Source organism: Meles meles, chromosome 8 (assembly GCF_922984935.1).
Source record: "Meles meles chromosome 8, mMelMel3.1 paternal haplotype, whole genome shotgun sequence".
In the NCBI taxonomy this organism is placed as follows: domain Eukaryota; kingdom Metazoa; phylum Chordata; class Mammalia; order Carnivora; family Mustelidae; genus Meles; species Meles meles.
In genome coordinates, this window is record NC_060073.1 from 118697931 (window position 1) to 118725841 (window position 27911).

A 27911-nucleotide genomic window follows, 5' to 3' on the forward strand; every position below is an offset into this window, starting at 1 on the left:
TGTGACCCGGCAACTCCCCTTGCAGGAGTACAGGTGCCCCTTGTATGACATGGGCGTTAGAAGCAGCGACACTCCCGTGCTTAGTTGAAAATCTCTAAGTTTTGACTCCCAGAAACGTTACTGCCAACGGCCCACTCCTGACCTTCACCCGTCCCACGCGCAGCTGATGAGCACCGACTCCCTGGGTCGCACGTACTACCCGCTGCACCACACCGGATCGGCTGCAGAAAAGAGGTTAGGAGGAAAACCCCAAGGGAAGCGCACTTACGGCACCGGAGCAGTCATCCGCTGCTGAGAGAGGCCCCGCGACGCCAACCTGGGCTGTTCTAGGCCCAAAAGTAAGGGAAACGTCAACCCGGAAAGCTCTCCTCGCCCCAGGGCCCAGACGTGGAACGACCTGAAGGCCCGTGAGCAGCTGAGCGGACGAAGTGGTGTGAGATCCCCGCAGAGAGAGAAATGCTAACTGGGGACGACACCGGCGGACCCGGAAGACAAGGCCCCCAGGGAGGCCGACGGACTCCTGTGTGATCACACTGCTCTGGGCGACCCCAGCACGCCTCGGGGCCGGACCGGTCCACGCCGCACTGAGCATCCGGCGTCGCGAGCGGGCAGAGGCGGCGCGTCCAGAGCCGGAGCCCCTGGGGGAACGTCGGTCGCTAGTCGCCCGCGGCCCGGCGGCACAGCCGCGCGCCCCTGCACCTCGGACGCACGCAGGCGGGCCCACCGGCTCCGCTCCGCCGTAGCGGCTCTGGAGGGTCTGGGAGGGGCCCCCCTCGCCGGCCGCCGCCGCGTGCCCTCACCTGGACCGCGAGCTGGGCGGGCGCCGGGAGAGCCACAGCCGGGGCTCCAGACCGCCCCGCGGCGGGTGCCCCGCGGCCTGCTCCACCGACTCGCTCCAGGCCTCAGAGGACTGGGGGGCCCCCAGCACGGAAGACAGGGAGTGGCCCCGCGACAAAGGCCGGGGCCCCCGGGCGACCCACTGAGGCCGCCAGCTGTGCGCGGCCACACCAGCACACCCGGGGCCCCCGCGGCACCGCCCCGGACGCGCACGGCCACGCACGGCCACGCCCCTGCCGGCGCCCGTCGCCGCGCTGGCGTCACTTCCGGCCAGGGGAGGTCCGCATCCGGGTCAGAGCGAGCCTCTCGCTCCGGGAGTGTGTGAGTGGTGGCGGTGCGGCGCAGTCCGCGTTCTCTCTTCCCGGTGCGAGCCCGCCGCAGTGTCCACCGGCGAGGAGTGCCCCCGGCCGCGAGCAGGGCGGACGGGCTGAGACCCGGGCGCGGGCTGCGGCCGAGCTGGGCCGCTCTGCCGCGGGCTGGCGGCTCTGCTCCTCCGCTTGCTGCTGTGTGTGGGAGCCGGCTGCCAGCACTGAGGCGTCTCCGGCGGACCGCGACCCCCTGCCCCGGCTCCCCTGGCCGCCCTGCCGGGGAGGGCGGAAGATGCCGGTGAAGAAGAAGAGAAAATCCCCTGGGGTGGCAGCGGCAGTGGCGGAAGACGGAGGCCTCAAGAAGTGTAAAATCTCCAGGTATCGCCTCCCCCCCTTCCTTCTTCCCTCCTTCGCGGGGCGGCGAGAGGAGCAGCAGGCGGGCCGGGGCTCCGGGGCTCGGGCTGGGGAGGCAGCCCCCGCCGAGAGAGCCGGCTGCTGGGCGCGGGACCCCTCGAGGCTCCGTGCGCGACTGCACCTCGTGCTCGGCGTGTGCGCCCCGGGAGCCGCCGCGGAAGCCGCCTCACCTTTGGCTCTGCGTGCCCGGGAGGGTGGGGACACGGGACTGCGCGCGGCGGCGGCGCCCTCGCCCCCTGCTCCCTGCATCGCCGCCCCGACTTCGTCCGTACCTGCAAGTGAGTCCGGGTCCGCGGAGGGGCCACTTCTAGAATCTCGAGCGTGCGAGGAAGGGAGCGGAGCTTGGGGAATGTCGACCTGGCAACTGCCGGGGTGGGAAGGAAAGCTCCCTGTGCTGTAAGTGGCCCCGAAGTGGAGCCTGCGGAGGGGTCTAAGCCGGAAAATCCCAGCAGGAAGGAAGCCACTTTTCTGGAAGGATCGTGCCTCCACCTGCGCCCAGTCCCTGCGCAAACCTCAAGGGCCGTGCTTGCGGTTTTGTTTTCTAGCGCTCGAAATGCTGTTCGCTCTCGGCATCAGTATTAATGAACGGGCTTATTTTGCTCAATATCCTCTTGGAGCAAAACGAAGACAGAGCAGAGCTGTAATTAGAGCTCTTTGATCCCGCTGTAGCATGTCACGAGGCGTGACAGCAGCGTTGTGTGCTGCACAAAATCGTTGCAACTTAGGTGTGAGAAGTGGCTCTTTTCTAAACCTCACTGGGTGACTGTGTCTCTGGTTGGCACTTGATGTAACCACTCCCGATGCTACCCTGAGCGCAGGACTAGTCAGCGGTGCGGACAGGTCCTGACAGCTCTGCTGCAGAGAGCGGCTTCCGAAGTGAGGGAGCCGGCTCCCTTCGTCGCTTCGCACCTTCCTGCTTGACGGAACCCCTAAGGGTACTCGGGAGCTGTTAGTGTGACAGACGGTGAGGGTTTCTTATACATCTGGGTAACTCCCACTAGAACGTGTCACCGCCACTCCAGCAGCTCTAGTTTTATCAAACACATGAGATTCTTATTATCTAACTTGTAGCCATCTGAAGTGCCTAACATTTACATAAAGCACATTAAAATAGTGGAGCAGTCGGTGTTGTTAAAACTCGGGTGATACTTCGCTCTGCCACTTTAAAAGGTTAAATGTGGTAGCCTTGTTGATGACATTACTCAGTAGCTGGAGTTGTAGCCTTTCTGGGTCACTGGTGGTGTAACTCTCTGAGCTCCTTGAAGTTTGTTAAATCCTAGAGGCCATTTATGAACTTGCCAACCTTTAATGATTTGGGGGAAGAGAAAGGCTTTGGGATTAAATGGCTTTGGCCCAATTATTTGTACAATTGTTTTCATATTTACAGTTACCTTTGTTTTTAATCTGTGGAATTTAATATACTTTTGGGTCCTAAATTATCTTCTGTCTTTAAATATCTATTTATGTTTGGCAGATGGTAAACAACTGTTAATATGATTTTTCTTAAAATATTGATTCATTAAGTATCAAAATATATTTTATAAGATTTTGCTTTCTAATTATGTGTATTATACACAAATCTAATTTCCATATAAGTCAGCAGGAGAACTGCTATAAAGATTAATACTTTCCCACCTACACTCTTGTCTGGAGACCATTAGGTTGAGCTTCCATGTGGTCATTTGAAATCTGGGGAAATGACTTTAGCTGATATTCTGGATTTTGATAGTGAGCAAAGTAGCATTTGGGTTTTGTTAGCAAGAAAATTTTACGTATACTCTACTGTTTCAAATTGCAAATAGTAAACAACTCCCGATTTTTTCCTATATTACCCGCTGTAAAAAAAAAAAAAAAAGTACTTTGTTTACTTTGCATTGAAGTAGTTCATATTGAACTTAGCTTTTCACTGAAAGTTGAGATTTGATAAAATTCTTAGGCATTTGTGTGTTTTCTAAGCTATTGCAGATCCCAACCCCCTGCTAGACTAATAAGTGGAGAGGAACATTTTTCAAGCAAGAAGTGCCTGGCTTGGTTTTATGAGTATGCAGGTAATGAAATTAATATAAGAAGATATCAGTCACATGCTTTAACAATTTTTTTGGTTCATTTATTTAACAAATCATTTATTGCAGACCTGCTTTGTGTGAGTGCTATGTCCTGGGATGAGGGTCAAGACTGAGGATTATGGGTAGACTAAGAATTGGGTGCCATGTCAGGATGATATTTCTCTAGTTATGTAATTCGGTATATATTTAGTGGGAGGAGCGAAACTCATTTACTCTTGATACAGTTTGTAAAGAGATGTCATTTTTGGTTTATGTTCACTAGCTAAAGTAGACTTAATATTCTGGGAAACACAAAGTATGTAATAAAACATTTTATGCTTTATGCTTTTCTTTTCCATATTGAAAATTTTCTGAACGCACACTGACATTTTCTGAAACTTTGGGGAAACCATAGTATAATTTAAGATTCAGATCTGTCATTACACAACACATTTGCCCCTTAACCATTGCTGGTTAGCCCCCTTCAGTTCTTGTAGAAATGTGGTAATACATCAGAAAGTAAACAGACTGATCCTAATCCAGTGTGGTAAATGCTGTTTTAGGAAGATGTCCTGCAGTAGTTCAGAGGAGGAACATGTCACCCAGCCTTGGGAGTATCAGGGAAGGGCTTCTGGAAGGAGCTAACTGAAGCGAAATCCTCTCAGTGCTGGCAGCTCGGGCCTGGGGCGGAGCTGCAGCCTGGGGGTGAAACAGCCCCGGAGGAGACGTCCCAGTTAAACACGTGTTTGATAAAGCCTACTTGTCTCCCACTTATCACTAACTTTTTCATAAGCACGTGTGAAAATATTTTTCTCTCTCAGAATAGTTTTGGTCTTACGGAGTTAATGGTTTTATCGTTTCTCCCTCCTTTTACTGCTATCATTCTCAGCATCTAAAATAAAACAGTGTGTGTGCCATCGTGCTGGTATCTTGTGCTGATGAGGCCTAAAGTAGTCTGTGAACTTTCGGTGTGAGTTTAGGCTAACTGGAAAGGAAGACTATGGATGGGGGACAGCAGCTTCACTGTTGAACCATCTGAGGGATCCCCAAAGTATAATTTAAAAATTGTTTAGTAACAGAACTTTTTCTTTCTAGACCAGAAAAACTGCTATTATTGGCCTCCCAAGACAATGTCTAACCCAAATTAAATGAAGGGAATTCATTTCTTACTGACCTCCATTTAAATGTTGACCCATTATACAAAAGGCCGGTTGTACTGAAATTCACGATACGGAATCAAAAGGTCACTCATCTTATTTCGCTTATAAAGAGATACCACAATTTTGTCCTTTTTTTCTCTCTTTCACACTTATTTGTATTTCCTCTCCTTGTGACTTTCCTGGGTAGCATAATATTCTAATTAGCTCGACATTTATTTGCGGTACTAGCATTTTTGTAGTAGTCAGCATAATAGTTGCTGTCTTTATTTCAAAAATCGTGCTTAATTATATAATGTTTCCTTACGATCATTCTGTTAGGTAGGTGTTGTTATTTCTTTTTATAGATGAGAAAACCAAGGTTTAGACTGAGTAATTTGCCCAAGATCATACGGTGACAAAAGCCAGGATTCAGAGCTTGGTCATTCTGATTAGAGAGCCTATGCTTTTAATTACAATCTTATAATTTCCTTTTTAAAAAATGTACATGACAACTAATTTTCCTTATACAAAAAAAATTAGTAAATGCACTTGAGGGTAATTTATATTAGGTCATTTATTGAATAATTCAGTAAATATTTATTGAGCATTCGCTGTGCGTCAGGCACTGTTAAGTGCCAGGGATGTCGTAGTGAACAAGTTAGACAAGATCCCTGCCCTCAAGGGACTTGCTTTCTAGTGGGAAAGACAATAAATAGCTAAGTAGGCAAGGCAGTTCTAGTTCTTGGAGCTAAAAATATGGCAGGTGTAGGGACAGAAAGTAGAAAGTTTGGATAACTTTCAAGGAGGGTGATTAGGGAAGGCATCTCTAGACACTACTTTGGACAGAGACCTAAATGACAAGGAAGAACCGGTCATTTACCAAAGAAACACTCACGGTTGTCTTAAAATGGGGCTCTCCCTTATTAAAATGGAGACGGCCATTGTGCCTACTGGAAATAATACCTGTACAGCACTTTGTGCAGTACCTGGAAGTAGTCAGAAGCTCTTCCTAACACAGTAATAGCATTACGGCATTAGATTTACGGGTTGTAGTTACGACAGTTCTGTCCCAGGATCAGCAGGACAGCTCCCCTGCAGCTCGTGCAGAAGGTGCTGTGTCATCCGCGGAGCAGTTTTTCCAAGTGTCTGCTGTGGCTGCCGTGGTGTTAGACTGCGCAGATATCTGTGGCAACATTTTATGGTTATAAAAAAAAAAGAAAATTGATTTTTTTTTTTTTAAGATTTTATTTATTTATTTGACAGACAGAGATCACAGGCAAAGAGGCAGGCAGAGAGAGAGGAGGAAGCAGGCTCCCTGCTGAGCAGAGAGCCCGATGCGGGGCTCGATCCCAGGACGCTGGGATCATGACCGGAGCCAAAGGCAGAGGCTTAACCCACTGAGCCACCCAGGCGCCCCTGATTTTTTTTTTTTTACTTTAAAAATATTTTACCATTAATTTTGTTACTATGATATCATAGGCGATGTGTGTCAAGCCTGATGGTTTTGCTCTTTCAAAAGACCTCTCATCTCGAGTAATAATTACATTAGCAAACATTAGCATACGGGGGTCCTATTACTGAACAAAAGCATGGAAAGTGAAAAGGCACTTTTAAAACCTTACAAAGAACCCCAAATGCAGGATAGAATTGCTAACTTCTAATAAAGTTCTACCTGCTGGTAGAGTGAACTAAATCATTCCTGTAGCTTTGGAAACTTCTTTTTTGCCTGAAAGAGTTAAATTCAGCTGCAGAGTAGATTTATTAGAAGATGTATTTCAGTGAGTCGAACTAACATGGGGCAGTTCAGGAAAAGAGCATTGGTACTGGCCTTGTTTTAGAGTTAGATTTGCATTGGTTTGGAAAAGTCACTTAACATTTACAGAAGGGTCTTGTGTATGTCTTATGTATCTCTCTGTAACAAAATTTAATTTGATTCTCATCGAGTGTTAACTACCAACTAGTCCTGCAGTTTCTAGGGAGGCTGCTTTTTTACAGTAGTTAACTGATACTTCTTGACGCAACTCTTGAGCTTTCTGTTCTGATTACTGATGGTGGCAGCTTTGAGGGCAGGTCAGTTTTCTTTTTCATAGTAAAAATTTATAATACATTTTTGTCATATTAAATTTTTTATCTAATTTTTACTTCCACCAAACCGTATGTAAGGATGCGTATTACATTTTTAACAGCTTTATTGTATATGTATGCGTTTAAAATTACATAATTAACACATTCTCATAAAAAATCCTCCAAATACATATTAGGAAGTGAAGGTGTCCTGTAATTACCATCCATCTCACCTTTTAACACCTCACTGCATGAATGACCGCAGTACTTATTTAAACCAGAAAATTAAGGGTTTTGGTTTCAGACCATGTTTTAACATCATGTTAGCAGCCTGGATCTCATCTGAAACAGCAAGAATGTGTTGGCCCATATACTGGATGGCTCTGCTCTTCTGTGAAGACAAAACCATTGTGCTAGCTTCGTGTTGTGAACTAGTGAGGGCGGTGGACAGCGCTATCCATGAGTAGCCGTGGTCTAGTCCACGAGGAGTAAAGCTGCAGGATTTCTCTAAGTCCTTAGGAAAGGAAGACAGGGGTTTTTGGGCCACTTTAATATTTCAAGACTATGTTTTCAAAAATCAAATGTGATAACATATTTCTATCATTTCATAATTATTTTAATTAACTGTTTCCATCTTCAGATATGACATTAGTTTCAGATGTACAGCATCGTAATTCAGCATGTGTATACGTTGCAAAATGATCACCATAAGTCTAGTTAACATCTATCACCATACGTAGTTGCAAATTTTTTTTCTTGGTGTTGAGAACTTTTAATATCTCCAATGAGCAACTTTCAATATTTTAACTGTAGTTAGTCCTCATACTGTACATTACATCCCAGGACTGATCCATTTTAGAACTAGAAGTTTGTACCTTTTGAGCACCTTCACCCATTTTCCCACCCCCCATCCCTGCCACTGGCAACCACTAATCTGTGCTCTGTATTTATAAGTTTGGGGGTTTTTTTCCGTGTTTGTTTGTAGATTTCGCATACAATTTACATCATATGTTATCTGCTCCCTCTCCGACTTGTTTGCCTTAGCATAATGCTCTCTGGGTCCATTCATGTTGTCACAGATTTGTTGTAATCTTAGCAAGCTACGAAAGACCGTGTAATCATGATCTTTTTGGAATCTGGTAACATAAAGAAATAGGAGAGTTGGTGTATTGATTTATATTTGGTGCTGCTAAGGGAGAAAATTAAGATTTAAGCAAAGTAACATTAATTTTGGACAAGTTATAGACATAAGCTAATTGAGGGATTAAACTTTTGTTTCTCTCGTAAGGTGGCATAGTTATTGCTTTGCTGTCTATCTAGATCCAAGATGATAAGGAAAGTAGTATTTTCCTAAGTAATTATTTTCAAAATATGTGTATGTTTTTATAGTTTTACATTTTATTTGGTTGTATTTCAAAATGTAATAAATGACCTTATGTTTTAGTTAAGAAAACAGGTATTCTCTTTTAACTGTCTTGAATTGTGGGCTGGTCCTACACATTCTAGTAAAATTTCTAATGGTTCTTTATACTTACACATTGTCAAAATTTTTCTTCAGAGAAGGCTCTCAGTAATTTTTTTTTTTAATGGATAGGTTCAAGTTACTATACAAATAAATGACCGATACTAATACTAATTCATTTTCCCCGTAAATTTCATTTCATAATGAAAGTTTAAAAAAGTTTAAAGACTATTTCAAAAATTCCACATTTTAAATTGTATAGCAAATATTTATACTTTATCAAAGATCTGTCAAAATTCAAATTTTGTTATTTACAAAAAACGTTATGTGTATTCATAGATGCCTTTAGTACAATGGCTTATGTTTTATGTTAATATGAAATTATAACAATAAAATATATAAATATTTTTGTCTTTGAAGGTCCTGATGAAGTTGTAGGGCCAGAAGGAATGGAAAAATTTTGTGAAGACATTGGTGTTGAACCTGAAAATGTATGTTTTATTTCTAAGTAGAATGGAATACAAGTGGGGTATAGAATATTCATAAATTTCTAAAATTTGGGACACTTTAATCTTATATCAAGATTTTGTTTCTTCATGTTTAATGCTGTAGATTGTCATTTTTAGTATTTTTAATCAATTCAAGTTGGGCACATGTTCTCTTCTGTGATAATAAATGTCATTTGTAATAGAGTGAGAGAGATTCTACCTTGAGAAACTGTTAGAACTTTGTACTTTCAAGAAATTGGCCCATCTGAATTTCTTTGGAGTTAATAATTCCAGAGCTCATACTCTTTAATAGTTGAAGGATGGAAATGGTTGTATAAAAATGCTCTCCATGATAAATATAGACATGATTATCTCTGTGCTGACTTTTCCCCTATCCTTTATGTTCTGTTCTTTCCAGATTATTATGTTAGTTTTAGCGTGGAAATTGGAGGCTGAAAGCATGGGATTTTTTACCAAGGAAGAATGGTTAAAGGGGATGACTTCATTACAGTAAGACATTTTTTTAAAAAACAAATTTGATGGCCTATTTGAAGATCTTAATTGATATTTTGTGCTTCATAACTTTTAGAAGTAAGGTTTCACCTTAAAGGAATCAAATTGGTTTGATGTGTAACAGTTAGGGATTGACAAAATTTTATATTGTGGTCTTAACAAAATGAACCGTTACCCCATTTTTCATACTCTCTGAGAACCTCAGTACAGTCTTATTAAAATCATTGACTCCTGGTGGGTGAATTAGAGGTTTGTGATCAAAGTTATTTACGCACAGATTGAGCAGTCAGGGGTTTCCTTCTCTGAATATCGAGTTCTTCTGGTAAGGAGTCTGTTCGGGGCAGTCCTAAGCACTGGGGCCTCTTCTCCTCTGCAATTTTATGCCTGATTTTGAAAAGATATTTGAAGATAGAGTTACGTGGCACTTTTATTATTTCTTTCTGCTAAATTAATCTGACAAAAAGATGAGTGAAAAGTTGTGAGGCTTCCCTGTTGCCCCAGCCACGTTCCAGTTACACACTTTCAAATGCTGCCTTCGAACTCTTTTGTGAGGTTTCAGAATTGCTTCTGTATAAAAATCATGTGATTTCAACCTTCCAGAGTAAAGTGTGCTTAGTTTCAAAATCAGTTAGTAATTACGTGTTATTTTTAAATTATGTCATGTTCCTAATATTCATGCAGGATGTTACTAATTACCAACATTCTAAAATAGAGGAAGCATTAATTTACAATACTATTGAACCAAAAGTTGGGGGTTAATTAGCCATGTGGTTTCCTGTTGTGGTTATGCTTTTATTAACAATTTATTCATTATTACTTATTTGCGTGTCCTTAAATTTCAGAATACCTGTTATTTTTTTAAGTGTATCTGTTCAAATGGAACTGAATTTTTATATTTGAATGTTCAGCATTACATGCTTTGTAATTGTCCTCTTTAACCAGTATTAACATGTAGATATTTCTTGTATATTTATGTAAAAACCTTTGTTTATATGAGCCAAATTACAGCTTCTAAAATAGAACATAAAATCAACCCTGTCATTTTAATTATTTATACGTGACATACGGAGTCAGACTTGGAGAGGTGAACAAAACGTTTGCCAAGGTTTATGTAGCTTGTTTAGTGGCCCAGCTAGGACCTAGAATTTAAATTTCCAGATTACCAGTCATTATCTTTCTGTATATGTGTTTTGAATGTTTTTGAATCATAGTATTTACAACCAGGCTTGAATCCTGTCGTTCATCTAAGGTGTCATAACATACCAAATTCAAATGATGTTGATTCTGAAATTCTTTGGAAATATCTAATCTTCAGTTAGCTTTTTAGAAAAGATAAAAGATCCAGACAAGTATGCAAAGAATATAAACTAGTTTTCATATAGTTTTTTCTGTTTTATTGGAACTTGTATCAGTTGTGACATTGCTTATTGATTGTAAGACATTTTATTTGGCACTATAATTGCTTTTTGTACTACTCCCGCTGAATTTTTTTGTATATTGCTTTTTTGAACATCCCAGCTAACAAGTGTTCATGTACTTTTAAATCAAAACGTTCTCATTATTTGTTTTTGTATAACTTGATGTGATATAAAGAGTCTTTGTATAACAGAAATGTGGAAACACAAAGCATTTCTAATAATTAGAATAATTAGCATATGGCTTTCATTACAAGAATAGAAATTGACTTAACCCTTGAACATATTATTTTTTATTCGCACATCTTTTCTGTAGGAAGTTCACAAGCTACACAACATAAAGGTGGTTATTGAACATTTAAAATTGACCCTGAGGTCAATAAATGTTCCACTCATTTGTTATCCCCTGCCCCTCTGCTTTACTCTATGCTGTAAAGCCTTGTCGCTGCTCAAATTCGGCAAGTGTTCTTGACTGGGAGAATAGTTGTTTTTTTACCCACAATCTAGATTGCTATGTGAAGTACAGAGCATCTCTTGTCAGTTAGCCAAGTCTTGTTACTCCCTGAATTTTCTTGTAAAAAAAACTTGCAAAGACTATAGTAGTATAAAATTGAAAGCAGGAGAAACAAAAGAATCTATAGAAGTCTTAATTTTTGATTTTATAGTTTCCTGGTGTACTTGGTTTTATTTAATTTTATTTACTACGTATAGTCATAAAATGTAAAATTTCACAAACTTGATTTTCTTTGTAGATTTTTCATAGTCCTAGGATTTGCTTTAACCTGGGCATAGTTATGTGTTGGTCCCTAAATTGGCTTAATGTAGTTATCAGTTGTTTCAAATTAATTATTTTAACCCTTAGGAAACTTGAGTAGGGCTCTGTTGAGGAATAGAAACAGCCTTGTAGCTAAAACCTAGACGTGCTCAAGGATCGTAGACTGTAACAACCGTGATTGATTAAAATCTGTCATTGTGTAGAATACTTCTGTACATTCATTTATTTTCAGGCTGTTAATTCATACAGACTTCGTGTATGTGAATTGCCTTTCTGTTTCGTGTGGAAGAATTTGTGGGTGTGAGTTTGTGTAGAAATAGCCTCCAGTGGCCATTTCCTAGGTATCGGAGGACAGAGTTGCCACTTCCTTCGCAGGGACGTTACTCTCTAGTTGCCATCGTTGTTCGGTAACTGCCACATTGCCCCTCAGATGGGATTTGATGGGTAGACCCGTACGCTGCACTCCTGTGCTTTGTCGGGTGCTTTGCTGCTTACCTGTTAGCACAGTGACACAGAAGGCTGGTTCTGCCCTCTGCTGAGCATGCTGGGAGGGCAGGGAGGGCCCTGGGATGCTGTCACCCGACGTCCAGGGGGAATGAGATAGGCGCTGGAGTGTGGAAGCACAGCCACTGATGAGATTAACTGAGGCCCGGTAAGACGGGAGAGGCTGTACACCGGGATCATTTGAACTGGGCCTTGAAGCATGGGTAGAATTTTGATGGTGAAGGATATAGGAAATGTTACTGCTGAAGAGAAGTCATGAGCAGATCCTTGGGAAAGGAAAACGTGTGTGTGTGTGTGAAGTAGTCTCTAATCCAAAGGTACATAAAGAAAATCGACAGAATAGATTTGAATTCCAGATGGCGGGAATAATGTGGACAGAGCTTCAGCCCTATGTTCCAGGCCGTGGGAAGTCATCAGAGAGCAGATAGTTTGCAACAGAGCAGTTGTTTTCGTGTCTGATGGTCACGGACTCTTGCGAGAGCCTTATGAAATCTGGCCTCGTCCCCATGATGACGCACCTGCGCTGCTACGCACAGCGCGGCTCTTCCTCTTCCTCGCCTCCGTGCCTGCCGGAGCCCAAGGGTGCTCGCCGGCCGGAGTGGAGAACTTTTCTCACATCTGCTAGCTGAGAGTGGGGTTGGAGCCAGGGTGAGACACCATGTTGGTGGAGAAGACAGCGTAGAACCCTGAAAGGACTGTCCTCAATTACGATCATGAGCAGATGCGGCAGGAGGTAGGCACCTGCCAGGAGTGGCTGCAACTACGCTGCCGGTCCTGTGTGACAGGTTGTCTACCCTCTGGTCTGTGCCGTGAGCTCCGGACCGTGCAGATCCAAGGCAGGGTCTGGCTTGACTGGATTTAGGTGAGAAAGGAATGGGGAACATTTATCTGACTTTTTGGGGAGGATGGAAGAGTGAGGTGGACGGGGTGCTGTGGTGTGTGTTGTGTGTGACTGTCATTTATGTAGCATTTGGGGCCCAACGACTAGTTGCCATTAGCATTCTTCTGCTGTGCTCTCCATGACAATTTTAAATGCCCCCTCCACATTTCCAAATACCCCCAGGGATGTACCGTTTTGGTCAGTAGACCTCATTCAGAGAAAGTTCTAGATATAGAACTTTGTGAGTAAAATTTTTCTGTTGTGTATCAGTATCACAGCATACTTATTGGGACTTCGCTAAAGAACAGAATCTCACGTAGACCTAATACGTAAACGGTAATTTCTTCTCATTTTGGAGGTCTTTAAATTAGAAGCAGAAATTTGAAAGCCTCCCATTAATCAAATATTTAGCAATACTCAGGAAATTAATGTCTAAGTCCTAATGTCGAAATTTAAATCCGTTTTTACTCATTCTAACCACAGTCACCTTGGGGAATGGTATCCTTTGGTGCCAGTGTCCCTAATATCCGTGGGGTTTTGTTTAGTTGTTATTTAGAAACTCTTGCTTTCCGCGATGTACTAGTGAAGTGTGCGTTTCTTTTTACTTCAAGGGAAATGTTCTTTCTAATCTTTCCAAGTTACGAGGTATGCACATGCTAATCTCCGAGTCTCTCTTGGGCTAGGTTAACTGCGAGGGTTGTAAAGTGTCCGTGACCGCTTGGGTACGCTCCCCGGCTTTGCCATTCCTTCAGTTTCTGTGATGTGGGTACTGAACACGAAAGTTTGTTCTCTTGTTTCTTTCACTCTTCAAGAAGAAAACATCAGTTATGTTCTATGAGATTCTTTCTCTGCTCGAGACTGAGGTAGACGGTGGGAGTGGTGTGAGGTAGTTTGCGCAGAGACGGCAGGGTGCGGGTGATTGTAACCCACGGGCCTGAGAAGGGGCATCTCTCGCGGAGAACTGTTGTGGTCACGGAGCTTGTGTATTCCTTAACCGCACGGCTGTCTGTTCCTGTTCCTGTTCCTGTCCCGTTAAAATGCGGAGTCAGTGATGTGCCTGAAGCCACAGGGAAACCACAACTTCTGCCGAGGGAGAAGTTGGAATTTCACCTGGTCTCTCTCTGTTTGACTGGAAACTTAGCTTTTCACCTTCTGTCTTAAGCTTATTGAGATCATAGCCTCAATAACATCATTGCTCTGTGTACCAGGATGTAAAGTACTGGAAAAGATTGTGATTCCGTGGATTCCTATCTCCTTGGTGACTTCTGAGTCACCACTTTTACACTTGATGATTTTGTTGGAACTACAGTTTCCGCTAACTTTTCCCCAGGGAGGGATTTTGAAACTTTTCATAATACATACATACATTGTGCCTTTAAAATTTTTTTACTTTGTGGCTTCTTTTTGGTATTCATACTTCTGTTTAACAAATAATTTTGGAATGCTTTCATATGCCAGGCCCTGAAGACTGATTTCAAACTCTGGGGGCAGTAAGAGAAGGAATTTCTGAACATAGGGAAGCAGCCTCTGTCGTATTTGCCTTCCTGAGTCTCAAGTGTATTAAGATTCTGAATGAGATTTTGTGAGAAATTGTGAATCACATTACTAAAAAATATGTGAAAAACCCTTCTTCAGAAAGCTACAAAGATTGAGAAGATGAGGCCTCTACTTAAGATAGGTGTATGAGGGGGGCGCCTGGGTGGCTCAGTGAGTTAAAGTCTCTGCCTTCGGCTTGGGTCATGTCGAACCCCGCACTGGGCTCTCTGCTCAGCAGCAGGGAGCCTGCTTCCTCCTCTCTCTCTTCCTGCCTCTCTGTCTACTTGTGATCTCTGTCTGGCAAATAATGGATAAAATCTTAAAAAAAAAAAAAAAAAAAAAAAGATAGTTGTATGGGGAAGGTAGTACACGGAAGAGGTTCCCTAAAATGTCGTACTCCCGAACATCATCAGCTGATCATTCTGGGGATGCCGAAGACAGCTACATTGTCAAGCACCATTATAGGTGTGTGTAATCAGAGAATTTGTTTCTTTTGTATATCCCTCTGGTAGAAGTTAACTAAATTTTCGACTCCATTAAAATAGCTTTATTTTTCACATAATGAAGAATATTTGTGCTGATAAAAGCCACCTAATGAAATTGTATGTAATGTGTTTTTAGTAAATAGTAAGAATAAACTTTTCTTGTTTCTGCATGAAATATATTATATATTCATTCATATATAGGAACTAGGCCCTAGACAAATTGGACAGTTAACTTACCCAGATTTTGATTTCTTTTTCGGGCCATATGGCAGACTAAATGTGCGAAGAAATCATTTACCATGTAAAACACTTAAATGCTTGATAAAGTATAAAAGCATCTTTTAAAGAGCATGCCCGGACTTGACTATAAATTAAGGAAGATAATTAGACACCAGAAATGACAAGAGCTGGTATTGCCATAGGGATCTGTGGAGCAGGCATTTACTTTAAGGTTGCCTACCTATTCCTAGTCACCTAGGGTCTGGCCATTAACCAGTGGTACATCTAGCAAGTAAGAGACAAATTGCAAGGCCTGAGTAGGGTGAGAACCTGATCAAAATTCTCAAATTAAGTCATGGATATCACACCTACCCAGTAGATGGAGATATGAATGCGTGGGCTGGCTTCTACATACAGTGAAGGGCTTATCCCCGAGAGAATTCTGGTAAAAAATTCCTCGTCGGGCAGATGAAAGCTGGAATTCATCATTGGTATGACAGGCCAAAAATCTTTACAGATGTCCCAGATAAGTAGTCTTGTGTATAGTGGAAGCCATTCTTCTGTATAGGAAGACATTTTAAGCAGAAGCCTCAATTTCTGCAGAAAAAGGTTCAGTTTTCATTAATTAACAACCAAAAATCACTAAGCATGTTGGGAAACAGATCTTAAACTTCAGAATTAGACTCTTTAAGGGGTAGTATTTTGAATTGTAATTTCAGCATGAAATATAAATACATTATCTTTAAAGAAAAAAAGAATTGTGTCAGATGATCAGATTTCGGATGCATAATTAAATCTCTGAAAGTGAAAAATACTCGAGATTTAGGACTCCGTGGATGAATTACAAAGGAGGTGGGCGCAGATGACTAGGAATTGGTGACCTCGAGTAGCTGAGGAACATAGGAAAGAGGCTGAGGGCCATAGTAGATACACTTTTTTCCACTCTGCGTTTTCTGTACGTTTTAGGTGGAAGTCCTCATTCACTACATGGTCTGCAGATGTCTTCTCCCACTCTGTAGCTTATTTTTTCATCTTCTTACGAGGACTCAGAGCAAAAGTTTTTAATTTCGATGATATTCAGTTGATCAGTTTTTCCTTTTTTGAATTGTGCTTTTGTTGTCACGTCCAAGAGTTCTTTCCCTACATCCTGAGAATTTTATGTTTTTTTTCCTGGAAGTGTTTTTATTTTTATATTTTATCTTTAAATTAGTGATGAATTTTGAGTTCATTTCTTTAAAAGATGTGAGACGGGTTTTTGTTTGTTCTTTGCCTACAGAATTCCACTTGCTCCGCATTTCCATTTGTTGAAAAAGGCCTTTCCTCTGTTAAATTGCTTTTGTACCTTTGTCCTTTAGCAGCTGGACATACTTGTGTGTGGGTCTCTCTCTGGGTTCTCTGTTCTTTGGATCTGTGTGTTAACCTCCTGCCGCACCACACAGTCTAGGTGACAGCTGCTGTTTACAAAGTCTGGAACCATGTAACTGATTGATTTCGTTTCTTTCCTTTTTTTGTTTTTTGTTTTTTTAAAGATTTTATTTATTCGTTTTGGGGCACCTGGGTGGCTCAGTGGGTTAAAGCCTCTGCCTTCGGCTCAGGTCATGATCTCAGGGATCAAGCCACGCATCAGACTCTCTCTCCTCAGCAGGGAGCCTGCTTCCTCCTCTCTCTCTGCCTGCCTCTGCCTACTTGTGATCTCTCTCTCTCTGTCAAATAAATAAATAAAATCTTAAAAAAAAAAAAGATTTTTTATTTATTTGTTTAGAGAAAGAGCACAAGCAGAGGGAAGGTCAGAGGGAGAGGGACAGAGAGAATCTCAATCAGACTCTGCACTGAGTGCAGAGCTAGACAAGGGGCTCGATCCCAGGATGCTGAGATGATTGATCTTTTTTTTTCAGAATTGTTTCAGCTCTTCCAATTTCTTTGCTTTTCCTAAAATTTTAGAATGATCTTCCTTTTACCTACAAAAAAATCTTACTGTGATTTTGGTTAAAGTGCGTAAAGAATATGGGGAGAATTGACATCTGTGCTATTTTGGGTCTTTGAGTACAAGCAAGATAGATATGTCTCTTTTTGGTGTTTAATTTCTTTCATCATTTGTGTATAGTTTTCAGCATACGTACAAATTCTGTATGTTTTCTTAGAATTACACATAAATGTTTCAGTTTTTATTTTTAGCCACTGTAAATAGCGTTGTATTTTTAATTGAGCATCCATATAGTCATTACTAATACAGTTGATTTTTGTGTGGTTGTCTTGTATCCTGTGACCTTGCCATACTCACTGTAAGTTTTGTGTATGTATGTCATCCTTGGGTTGTCATGTCATAGGATTCTAACATAAATAGGGAAACGGAGACTTGTTTTCTTTCTTTTCCAGTCTTGTATGTCCTTTATTTCCTTTCCTTGACATATTGCATTGGCTGGCACTTCTACCACTATGCTGATGAATATGCCGGGTGAGAGTGGACATCCCTTCCTGGCTCACCATCCCAGGGACTGCAGTCAGTCTCTTACTGTAAAGTGTGGCAGCTATAGGTTGTTGCTCTAAGTCAAGCTGAGGGAGTTCTCCTCTCCATGTCCTCCTGTGAGTTTTCACATGAATGCACGTGAAATATTTTAAATACCCTCTCTGCATTATATCGTCTAATCATATAGCTTTTCTTTTTTTAGACTGTTAATGTGATTATATTTTGGTTTTTGAATACTGAGTCCATTTGCATACCTGGAATGAATCCCACTTGGTTATGGTATATAATTGTTTTTGTATACTGCTGAATTCTTTTTGTTAATATTTTGTTAAGGATTCATGAGAGATATTGGTCTATTATTGTCTTTTTCTTATCTATTTCTTGGGGTATAATTGACATAAACATTGTTCATTTCAGGTGTATTACATAATGTAGTCAGTATTTGTATATGTTGGGAAATGATCACCACAGGAAGTCTAATTAACATCCATCTTCATACATAGTTAAAATTTTTTTCTTGCGATTTTTCTTCCTTTTTTTTTTTTTTTTTTAATACTGCCTGTAACTGGTTTTGATGTCAAGATAAATCTGGCTTTATAAAAGGAATTGGAGAGTTTTTCCTTTTTTTTTTTTTTTGGAAGGTATAGCATAGAATTGGCCTTCAGATATTGGTAGCATTTTCCAGTGAAACTGCCTGAAACTACAGATTTCTTTTTTAGAAGTTTTGAAATTTTGAAAATTTTTTTCAGTGGTTAAAGGGCCACTCAGAGTACTATTTATTTCAAATCATTTTATCAGATTATTTATTTTGTATTGTTAATGTGTTATATTCAGAACTGGTCCATTTCATCTAAAGGCCAAATTTATATGCTTTTGGTATCTACAGGTCTATAATGGCACCTTTTGTTTCATTCCTCACGGTGGTGATTTTTGTATTTTTTTTTTCCTTTGTCATTCTTGCTAGAGACTTGTCCTTTTCACTCACTCTTTTCTAAGAATCTGCTCTTTATTTCATTGATTTTTCTCTTTTCTATTTTCAGTCTTACTGATTTCTGCTCTTAATTTACTTTTTCCTTCTTGCTTTAGGTTTATTTTGCTATTCTTTTTCTAGATTCTGAAGATAGGAGCTCAGATTATGGATTGAGATTTGTTTCCTCTTTTCTAATTGCATTTAGTTGTGTGAATTTCCCCCTCAGTAGTGCTTTGTGTCTCAGGAAATTGGACTTGTGTTCCTATGTTCATGCAGTTCAGTGTAGTTTTTGGTTTCCACTGAGACTTGCTCTCACCCATGGATTATTCTGGAGTCTGTTTAGTTTCTAAGTGTTTGGAGATTTTGTTGTTATCTTCCACTGGTTCTAGTTTGGTTTCATTGTAGTCAGAGAACATACCCTGTGTGATTTCAGTTCTTTTGTATTTGTCAGGGTTTTCTTAATGGCTCAGACTGTGGTGTCTCTTGGTTTATGTTGTGTGGATGCTTGAGAAGAACACGTATTTTATTGTCATTCAGTGTCATGTTCAAATAGCGTCCATTAGATCTTGTTGGTTGATGGTGTTGAATTTTTTGTTTGCCAGTGTTGTGTCTAGTTCTATCCATTGTTGGCAGAGGAGTGCTGAAATTTCTAATAATTGTATATTTATTTCTCCTTTCCTCTAAGTTTTTGCTTCACATATTTTGCAGTTCTTTTGCTTGGTGCACACACATTTGTTACATCTTCTTGGTGGATCGACTTTTTTTTGGTCTTGCTTTGTTTTAAGATTTTACTTATTTATTTGACAGAGAGAGAGACAGCACAGGCAGGGCGAGCAGCAGGCAGAGGGAGAAGAAGCAGGCTCCCCACTGAGCAAGGAGCCCGACATGGGGCTCAATCTTCCCAGAACTCTGGGATCATGACCTGAGCCGAAGGCTGATACTTAACCCACTAGGCCACCCAGGCACCTCTGGATCGACCTTTTTATTGTAACGTTCCTCTCTGTTCTGATCATTTTCTTTGCTCTGAAATCTACATTAGCTGATAATAATAAAGCTGCCTTCCTTTCTTGATGTTTCTATGATGTGTCACTTTTCATTCTTCTACTTTCAACCTGCCTGTATTATATTTGAGATCTTTTTCTTCTAGATAGCATATCCTTGGGTCATTTTGGTTTTGTGGGTCTTTGATCCACTCTTTCAATCTCTGTCTTCTGATTGATACATGTAGACCACTTATATTTGATACAATTATTGATACCTTAAGGTTTAAGTCTGCCTGTATTTTGCAGTTCAAATTTTCCATATGTTAGATTTCTTTTCTTAGATTTCTGTTTCTTCGCTGAGACTTTCTGTCTTTTCATTTATTTTGTCCATAATTGCTTATTGAAGCAGTTTCATAATGGCTCCTTTAAAAATCTGCTTCAGATCATTTTAAACATTTCTTGCCATTTCAGTATTTGCACATATTGGCTTTCTTTTTATATTCTGCTTGACATCTTGGTTGTTGGTATGACAAGTGCTTTTTTTTACTGGAACCTGAAAATACTGAGGATTATGTTATGAAACTCCGGATCTTATTTAAACCTTCTATTTTAGCTACCTTTCCCTAGCACTGCCTCAGGAGGAGGAGGGAATTCCTCATTGCTGTTGGCAGCCCCCACGAGGCGTCCGCTGACACTGCCCCCGGGCACTGCTCCTTACTACTTGCTGCAGTGGAAGCTCATGCTTTTATGTGGCTTCCGCTGACAGTGCGGGAGGTGAGAGGCCTCCCCGCATCCTAGTGACGGTGGACTGTTGAGGTCCTCCTCCAGGCTCTGCTGATGCAGGTGGGCACGGAGCCAGTTTTTTCTGTGGTGGTTGAATAAAGAAGAGTGTTTTTCTAAAAGTTTTCTTTCTTCCTCGGCTGCTTGATTTTTGTGGGAAGGAGAGCAGGTTTTTGTTGGTTTTTTTTTTGTTTGTTTTTGTCTACCCCACTGACATTCTGGTTTGCTAACTCCTTCATCTCCAGGTCTGGGATAGGCAGGGCAAAAGAAAACCCAGAAAATGCACCACTATGTGGTTCCTCAGGGTGTTTCAGATTCTCCCAGTTGTATAGCTAACGTCCAGGGCTTTTAGTTGAATTAGGAGACATAGGGGAAATCTACATTTACTTCATCTTCCTGAAAGCAGAGGTTATTTGTCTAATTAAAAAAAAAAAAGAAAGCAAACCATCTGTCCCCCTCCATCCCACACTAGTAAAGTGTCACTTTTCTCTGCTCCCTTTTAGAACCGAGTTCTTTGGCAGCATTTGTCTATACAGTTGACCCTTGAACAGTGGGGGAATTTTTATTGAAACCTGGAAATTTTGAGTATTATGTTCTAAAACTCTGGATCTTACATAAACATTCTGTTTTAGCTAGTTGCCTCTGACACCACCTCGGCAGAACTCGGAGGGAAGTCCTCATCACTGTAGCAGGCGTGGGAGTTCTGCACAGACAGACATCCGTGTGTAACTTCTGACTTCCCTGAAACTTCACTGACTAATAGCCTGCTGGCTGTTGGAAGTTGATTGGAAGCCTCAGCCATAACATAAGCAGTCAAATAGCACATACTTTTTATGTTAAAGGTGTTATATACTATATTCTTGCAATAAAGTAAACTAGAGGAGTAGAGAAAAGAAGATGTTCTTAAACAGATTCCTCGTGTAGGTAGACCCGCATGGTTCAGAAATGCATTGTTTGAGGGTCACCTTTACTTATTTTCTCCAGCCCCTTCCTCTCAGTCTCTCTCAAACCTGGTAAGCCTCCTACCCTTCCAGTCCTCTGGAACCATCTTGTTGAGGCACCATTTACAAGTGGGTAAAGCAGTAATATCCATCAGAACTGTGGCCGAAGCTAAAATTGTACTTGGAGGGAAGTCTGTAGCCTTAATAAAAGAGAAAGAAGAAAGAAGCCTTAAATCGAAGAAGTTAGAGAAAGGATTAACCTGAAGAAAAAGAGATGAAAGATGTTCAGACATTAGTAAGAGAGATAGCAAAGCTGCAATTGAGAAAATTAGGAAGTTCTGGCAAGATGATTAAGAAAAACAAAAAAGCAAAAATAAATAGTAATACATATTAGAAAATGTTATAAATTTAGTCATCTGTAAAAATTATATGTGAAATTATCAAAAAACTTTGTCAATGATCAGTTGATTCAAAAAGAAGTAGAAAATCTGAATGATCCTATAACCATTAAAAATGGTGATTGGGTTGTTAAAAATTCCTTCCCTCAGTGAAAAGACCCTGGTGGTTTTTCAGCTGATTTTGGACAAATGCTAAGTCTAGTATTCAGTACACTTTTTCAGAAAACAAAAAAAAGGGCGGGGGTAATAATTGTCATTTAGGTTTTCTGGGGCTTCTGCTATGAGCTCGTTATCAAAATTAGTAGAGTGTGAAAGAATGAAATTGACAAGCCCGTCTCTTTTATGAACATAGCCAAAAAATCTAGCAATGTATGGAACAGGTAAATTACCCAGTTTGGCTTATTCCAGGAATGCAAGGTTTAATCAACATTAGAAATGTATTCAAAATATTTACACGTTAATAAAATCATGAGTCACATGTCACACTGTTGATTTAGAATAGTGAAGGTCTTTGTTAAACAATCTGAGAATGCTAGGTGTCTGCTACATGATGATTACTAAAGCTCAGTTTCGAGTGGGAGACTGTGGTCACAGTAGATGGTACACTAATTCAGTGGGAGGGAGGCCGGTCTGTCAGCCAGGGAAACTGTGAATGAGGTGTCGGTGAGTGGTGTTTTGTGAACTTGGTGGGAACACCTTGCAGGTAGAGGCAGTACTGTGAGTTAGAGCACAGCTGTGGCACCTGGGCGGGGTCGGTGAGCTCGAGCTCGAGCTCCGCAGCGATGAGATGCGTTGTGTGCCATTTGTGAAAGGCGGCCTCTGCGTTGCTTCTTGCTCAGCCATGGAGCATGTCTCAGCCCAGTGAGGACACCAGTGAAGGTCTTTGAACATTCTGTTGGCCTTTTTATGTTTCATGTCTGATCTTTAGAAATAACATGGAAACTTGTTTGCACTCTTCTGCCTACGCACCTTATTTGAGGGCAGGTGCTGCCACTATTTACCTTGATTTTTGTCACTAAAAATGAAGGAATCTGAATTTATGACTTAAGCACTAATACAACGTGTTAATTTTCTCTGTGTTATATTCCTAACCACTCACGGCTGATCTCCTTTCACCAAGCTGGTGCCTGAGAACTTCCCAGTGAAATATGTGACAGAGGCCTGATTCATTTCCTTTGTTCTGCCGTCTTGAACCTCACAAGTGGTGCAAGCACGCTTTAATATACCTCTTCTTAAGAGAGACTTGTGATTTTACTGGAGTTTTTGATTGAGTTATATTTTTTTTAAAGGAAAGTCATTGAACTGAACTTTCACTGATTGTCACATTTTCTCGTTTTTTCCTTTTTGTTTTTTTTATTCCACTGGTACATACAGGGCAACAAGTTTGTTAGTAATTCTACATTTGTGAATCGGAATTTTAAATGTAGGTTAATTTCGTAAATGCACTCGCTTTTCTCTTAATGCATTTCTTCCAACCCCCTAAAGATACCTTTATTTAATTTTCTGGATTATGTAATGTATTTGGCTTTTTTAATTTAAGGTGTGACTGCACAGAAAAGTTACAGAACAAATTTGACTTTTTGCGCTCACAGTTGAATGATATTTCTTCGTTTAAGAATATCTACAGATATGCCTTTGATTTTGCAAGGGTAGGTGGAATTTCCATGTTTTGTAATTTTAACATTTTTTTAATCTTGAAACCACACTCAGGAGAATTTTTCCTTATGTTTTAGGATAAAGATCAGAGAAGCCTTGATATTGATACTGCAAAGTCTATGCTAGCTCTTCTGCTTGGAAGGACATGGCCATTGTTCTCAGTATTTTACCAGTACCTGGAGGTATGTATGTTCTTTATTTTTTTTAAAATATTAATCTAATGAATATTAAATTTTAATTTTTATTTTAAAGCTTAATCTGATTGAAAATACACCTTTAATGGAGGAAAAACAGATTTTTAAATACTGTGCTTTTAAAAAAATCTGCTAAAGTAGTAAAAAGTTTCCATTAAAGTGTGTACATATATGTTGTCATTTTTAGACACAAGTTCATGTTCATTAATACAGTCTGTACATGAGATACTTGTATTCCAGCCCTGCATCCCACTCCCATAAGAAAAGTAACCTTCAAGAAATACATTTTAGCAAAAATGTGCTTTACGCAGAATTGGTTTCTTGGGCTTTTGGCAGAAGAGATTTGATGCTGGTATACAAATATCAAACTTCTAAATCGGGTTTTTTTGTTTTTTTTTAAAGATTTTATTTATTTATTTGTCAGAGAGCGCACAAGTATGGGGAGCGGCAGGCTGAGGGAGAAGCAGACTCGATGTTGAGCAGGGAGCCTGATGCCACTGCACTTGATCCCAGGATCCCGGGATCATGACATGAGTAGAAGGCAGATGCTTAACCAACTCAGCCACCCAGGCAATCCCATCAGGTTTCTTTAATATAAGCTCTTAGGCTGAAATCTGCATAAGGAGACCGGTTGTAGTAATAATAAAACTTTATTTTTCACATAGGTTTAATCCAAATAACTAGAATTAAAATATTTTATGTTCACAAATATGAGAATGGCTCTAATCCTGTACTTCAGTGTACTGATGAGTGAGTGATGTATGCTGAGTTCATGGAGAAAATATTCTTTGAGAAGGTTTAACATAGCACCCGTTGCCAGCAGTGGTCCTGAGAATACTTTTCTTCTTTCCATTGCTTTCTTTGGTTTTCTATCTGTTTTTGTGCCTTTTCAATTTTAGGGTTTTTCAGTATGGCTTGCTCACCATTTCTTGAGTACAGATGCTTTTTCTTTTTCTTTGATTTTTCATAAAGCTGATTATCATAGCAAATTCCTCAGAATAATTTTGTTTAAAGCTTCTGATAAAAAGCAATGATACAGGGTGCCCAGGTGGCTCAGTTGGTTAAGCTTTTCCCTTTGGCTCATGTCATGGTCCCAGGGTTCTGGGATCGAGTCCTGCATCCAGTTCCTTGCACAGTGGGAAGCCTACCTCTCCCTCTGCCTCTGCTTCTTCCCTGCTTGTGCTCTCTCTATCTCTGACAACTAAATAAATAAAATCTTAAAAAGAAAAAGAAAGAAGCAATGATAAGAAAAAGACTTAAGTGAGTGGGTTTCACGTATGCTTAAATCTTTAAACGTAACAAAGTGGATGTAATGAAGGCTAGTAAAGTAGATGTTGTGGATAGATGTTATCCATCTTCCTCCTGTTAGTGGTTTGGGGCAAAAATAAATAGGACTGAGTGTAAAAATAGTCACCTGTCAAGGGAGCTGAGAGAAGTAAATATCTTCAGTACTCGTTACGTGGAGGGTGTTCGACTTGCAGTGCTGCTTTAGTTCTTTGTAACACTGTTGTGAATTACATCTTATCCCCCTTCAGCAAATGAAGAAGTGGGCTCTGTTGTTAAATAATGCTCCCAGGGTCACCCAAGTAAGTGGAGGAGTGGGGTTTGAACCAAAGCCAGTACTCTTTGCACGACCTGCAAAGACGCCAACTTCAAAATGTGGCTGAACAGTAAACCTCAGTGAAGAAGGGTGTGGTGGGAGGCAGCAGGAGGGGCGCAGTTGTGCAGTCGGCTGTCGACCTTGCGTTCGGTGTGGTTCCACAAGTATGTTCCTAAGCAGACTCGAGTTCTACACTTACTCGATGCTCCTGTCATTTCTCTAAAATGAAGGGAAGATACAGGAAAACGTCACTTGGATAATGTTAACATGTAAATGTCCCGGCGATTTGTCTTAGAAGCACGCATAATTTAAAGAGGAATTTAAGAAAGACCACATCACAAAAAATGTTAGAACTAGATTTATCGAAGTCAGTTCCTAATAAATAATGCTTGTTCTGTATTCAAAATCTTTACATCATTTTCTGCAGCAATCAAAGTATCGTGTTATGAACAAAGATCAGTGGTACAACGTATTAGAGTTCAGCAGAACTGTCCATGCCGATCTTAGTAACTATGATGAAGATGGTGCTTGTAAGTATGTTTCCCTATGAAAATGAAATTCTTACAGCCTTAGATGAGAACATACATTTGTGTAGCATTGCCATAAAGGACTTAGATTTCCTAGCAGTAACTTTTGTTATTTAATCATATGGAAAGTGTGGGGAAGGCAGGTGTAGAATGTAGACCAAGAGCTTCGACTGAGTAGTGTATTACAAGCAGGGGCGCCTAGGCAGCCCAGTCAGTCAAAGTGTCCGTCTCTTGATTTCAGCTCCGGTCGGGATCGTGGGCTCCGTATTCAGTGGGGAGTCCGCTTGAGATTCTCTCCCTCTCCCGTAACCCTCCCCCTCCACTTGCTCTTGCTCTGTCTCACGCTTCCTCTCTCTCAAATAAAGTCTCTTAAAAAGAAATGCAGTTTTTCAGTCACTCAAGTTATTTGTCCATCTTCTGCATTGGAAAGGACAGCATGTCTCAACTGGTAACTGTTAATGCCTTAGCAGATCTGTGAAGTAACGATCAGTTAGGTAAGCCGCGTTCTCTGTGACGGTACAAGATGTCTTCCGTTTCCACCTCCAGTTCGGTTGCACACGTTGCGTTACTGTTGGGAAGTTGTGTGGTGAGACACATTCCTATAAACCTGAATTGAGACGTGGACTTACTTAGAGAAGGGTAATTTTATTTCTCAGTGCGCATGCGTGCGCACGTGTGTGAGTAGTGACCTCTCCCTACAGAATGGTGTAACGCTTAATAATATTTTTTAGAGACAGTACCTTGGCAGCAGTAAGCCAGTAGCCCAAGGACCATCTGTGGCCTGCAGATGTGTATATTGTGTGTGTGTTTGAGACAACCTTTAAGTTAAGAGTTTTTGCGTAAAAATAAAGCTTCCAGATTTGTTTGAAAAATCAGAAAATCTGACAAAACTGTACCTGGAATTAGTGAGTGAAGCCAAGTAGTAGCCCGTGTTAGACTCGCTTCCCGCTTTGCTGGCCCACAGTTTATGCCAACAGCCAGCTTGCTTTTCAGCAGCCATATATAGCCGGGGTTGCCTGCTGCTTGTCTTAGAGTAGAGAAGTGTGTCTGTGAATTCAGGAGAAGGAGAGAGACCACCAGAACGTTGTGTGTTTTGAGGAAAATAAAGCTAGCAATTTTTTTTCTGGCAGTGAGTTTTCCTCTATTTAAAAAAAGAGATGACAGTGAGGTCATTTAACCTACCTGGCTTCTGTTAGGAAATGAATTTGTACTCCCCCCCTCCCCCATACAAATGTCTTTGTAGAGTCTTAGGCCAGCTGTTGATTAGACACCTGCTGCATGTTTAGACTCATGCTGGGGCCTGTTACCGGCCACCCCTTCACCAAGCTTACACACTTGATGGTGAGGGAACCGGGAAATACTACATTAAACACTTTCAGTATTCCTTAGTAACTAAATAGCAGGATGCTATGAACACATAGGGAAAGGGAGAGGTTAATCTTGACTTAGTTATTGGAGAGTTCTTTGAACACTGGAACCTTGCAAAGAAAGTTGCAGCAAATACCCATGGTGGGAAGTCCCTTCTGTCTGGAAAAAAAAGGCTGGGGAAGCAAGCTCTGGGGAGTCCAGCAGCGGAACCCCCGTGGCGGCAGAGGGTCCCTCCTCAGTGCTGGCACAGGGCATGTGGATAGGGTGTCCTGTAGTTGGAGGGATGAGTTCACTCAATTCTAACAAGAATTGCTTCTTTATTTCTAGGGCCTGTTCTTCTCGATGAATTTGTTGAGTGGCAAAAAATCCGTCAAACATCATAGCAAGAACTAATGTGAAGAAAATGCAAACCTTTTGGCACCCATGTGTACACAGACTAACAAGACGAGGAAAAAATCCAAAGGGTGCATTTTCATTCATATGAAAGACTTCTCATAGTACTTTTTTTTCCTTTTTTTTAAAGGAAGTTTTCTTGTTACATGTGATGGGCATTGAGCCACACCTCTTCTGAGACTGAATATTGAAGCTTTTGTTTTGAGTTATGTTTATAACATTTATTTCAGAACAATAAAGATTCAGATTTGTGACAAAGGCCTTAAAGTGAAGATCTCCCTTGAGTGTCAGAGTGGTATTTATTTTTGTGCATTTTAATTCTCGAATTTCAGAGGATGTTTCTCACCATGAATTTGGAATTTTAAAGATTTTGAACAATCTTAATATTTGGCGATATGGCTCGTTATAATCAGCAATGAACAATTAGGAAGAATATTGGCCTTGGCTTCTGGGATAATGATGTTCTGATACAGCTAATACAAACATTTCTGGAATTGGGAGTTGCCCGGCTCTCAGCTCTGGTTTTCTGTGAAACCAGCTATGGTCTTAT

At 41.0% G+C, this 27911-nt stretch overlaps 1 protein-coding gene across 5 annotated transcripts; it reads left to right on the forward strand.

The window, feature by feature from the left end:
- Positions 1-666: 666 nt before the first annotated feature.
- DCUN1D5 (defective in cullin neddylation 1 domain containing 5) lies at positions 667-27637 on the forward strand. Of its 5 annotated transcripts, XM_046015418.1 has the most exons (8): positions 667-1523; positions 3516-3607; positions 8690-8760; positions 9176-9267; positions 23164-23272; positions 23357-23461; positions 25501-25603; positions 27296-27637. In XM_046015418.1, exons 1-8 carry the CDS (start codon positions 1438-1440, stop codon positions 27349-27351), a joined length of 714 nt encoding a protein of 237 aa, XP_045871374.1. In that variant the 5' UTR covers positions 667-1437; the 3' UTR covers positions 27352-27637. The 5 variants fall into 5 exon arrangements, with proteins under 5 accessions (XP_045871374.1, XP_045871375.1, XP_045871377.1 ...); XM_046015421.1 differs by lacking the exon at positions 3516-3607 and having other exon boundaries at positions 1387-1523; XM_046015423.1 differs by lacking the exons at positions 3516-3607; positions 9176-9267 and having other exon boundaries at positions 1506-1523.
- Positions 27638-27911: the final 274 nt, after the last annotated feature.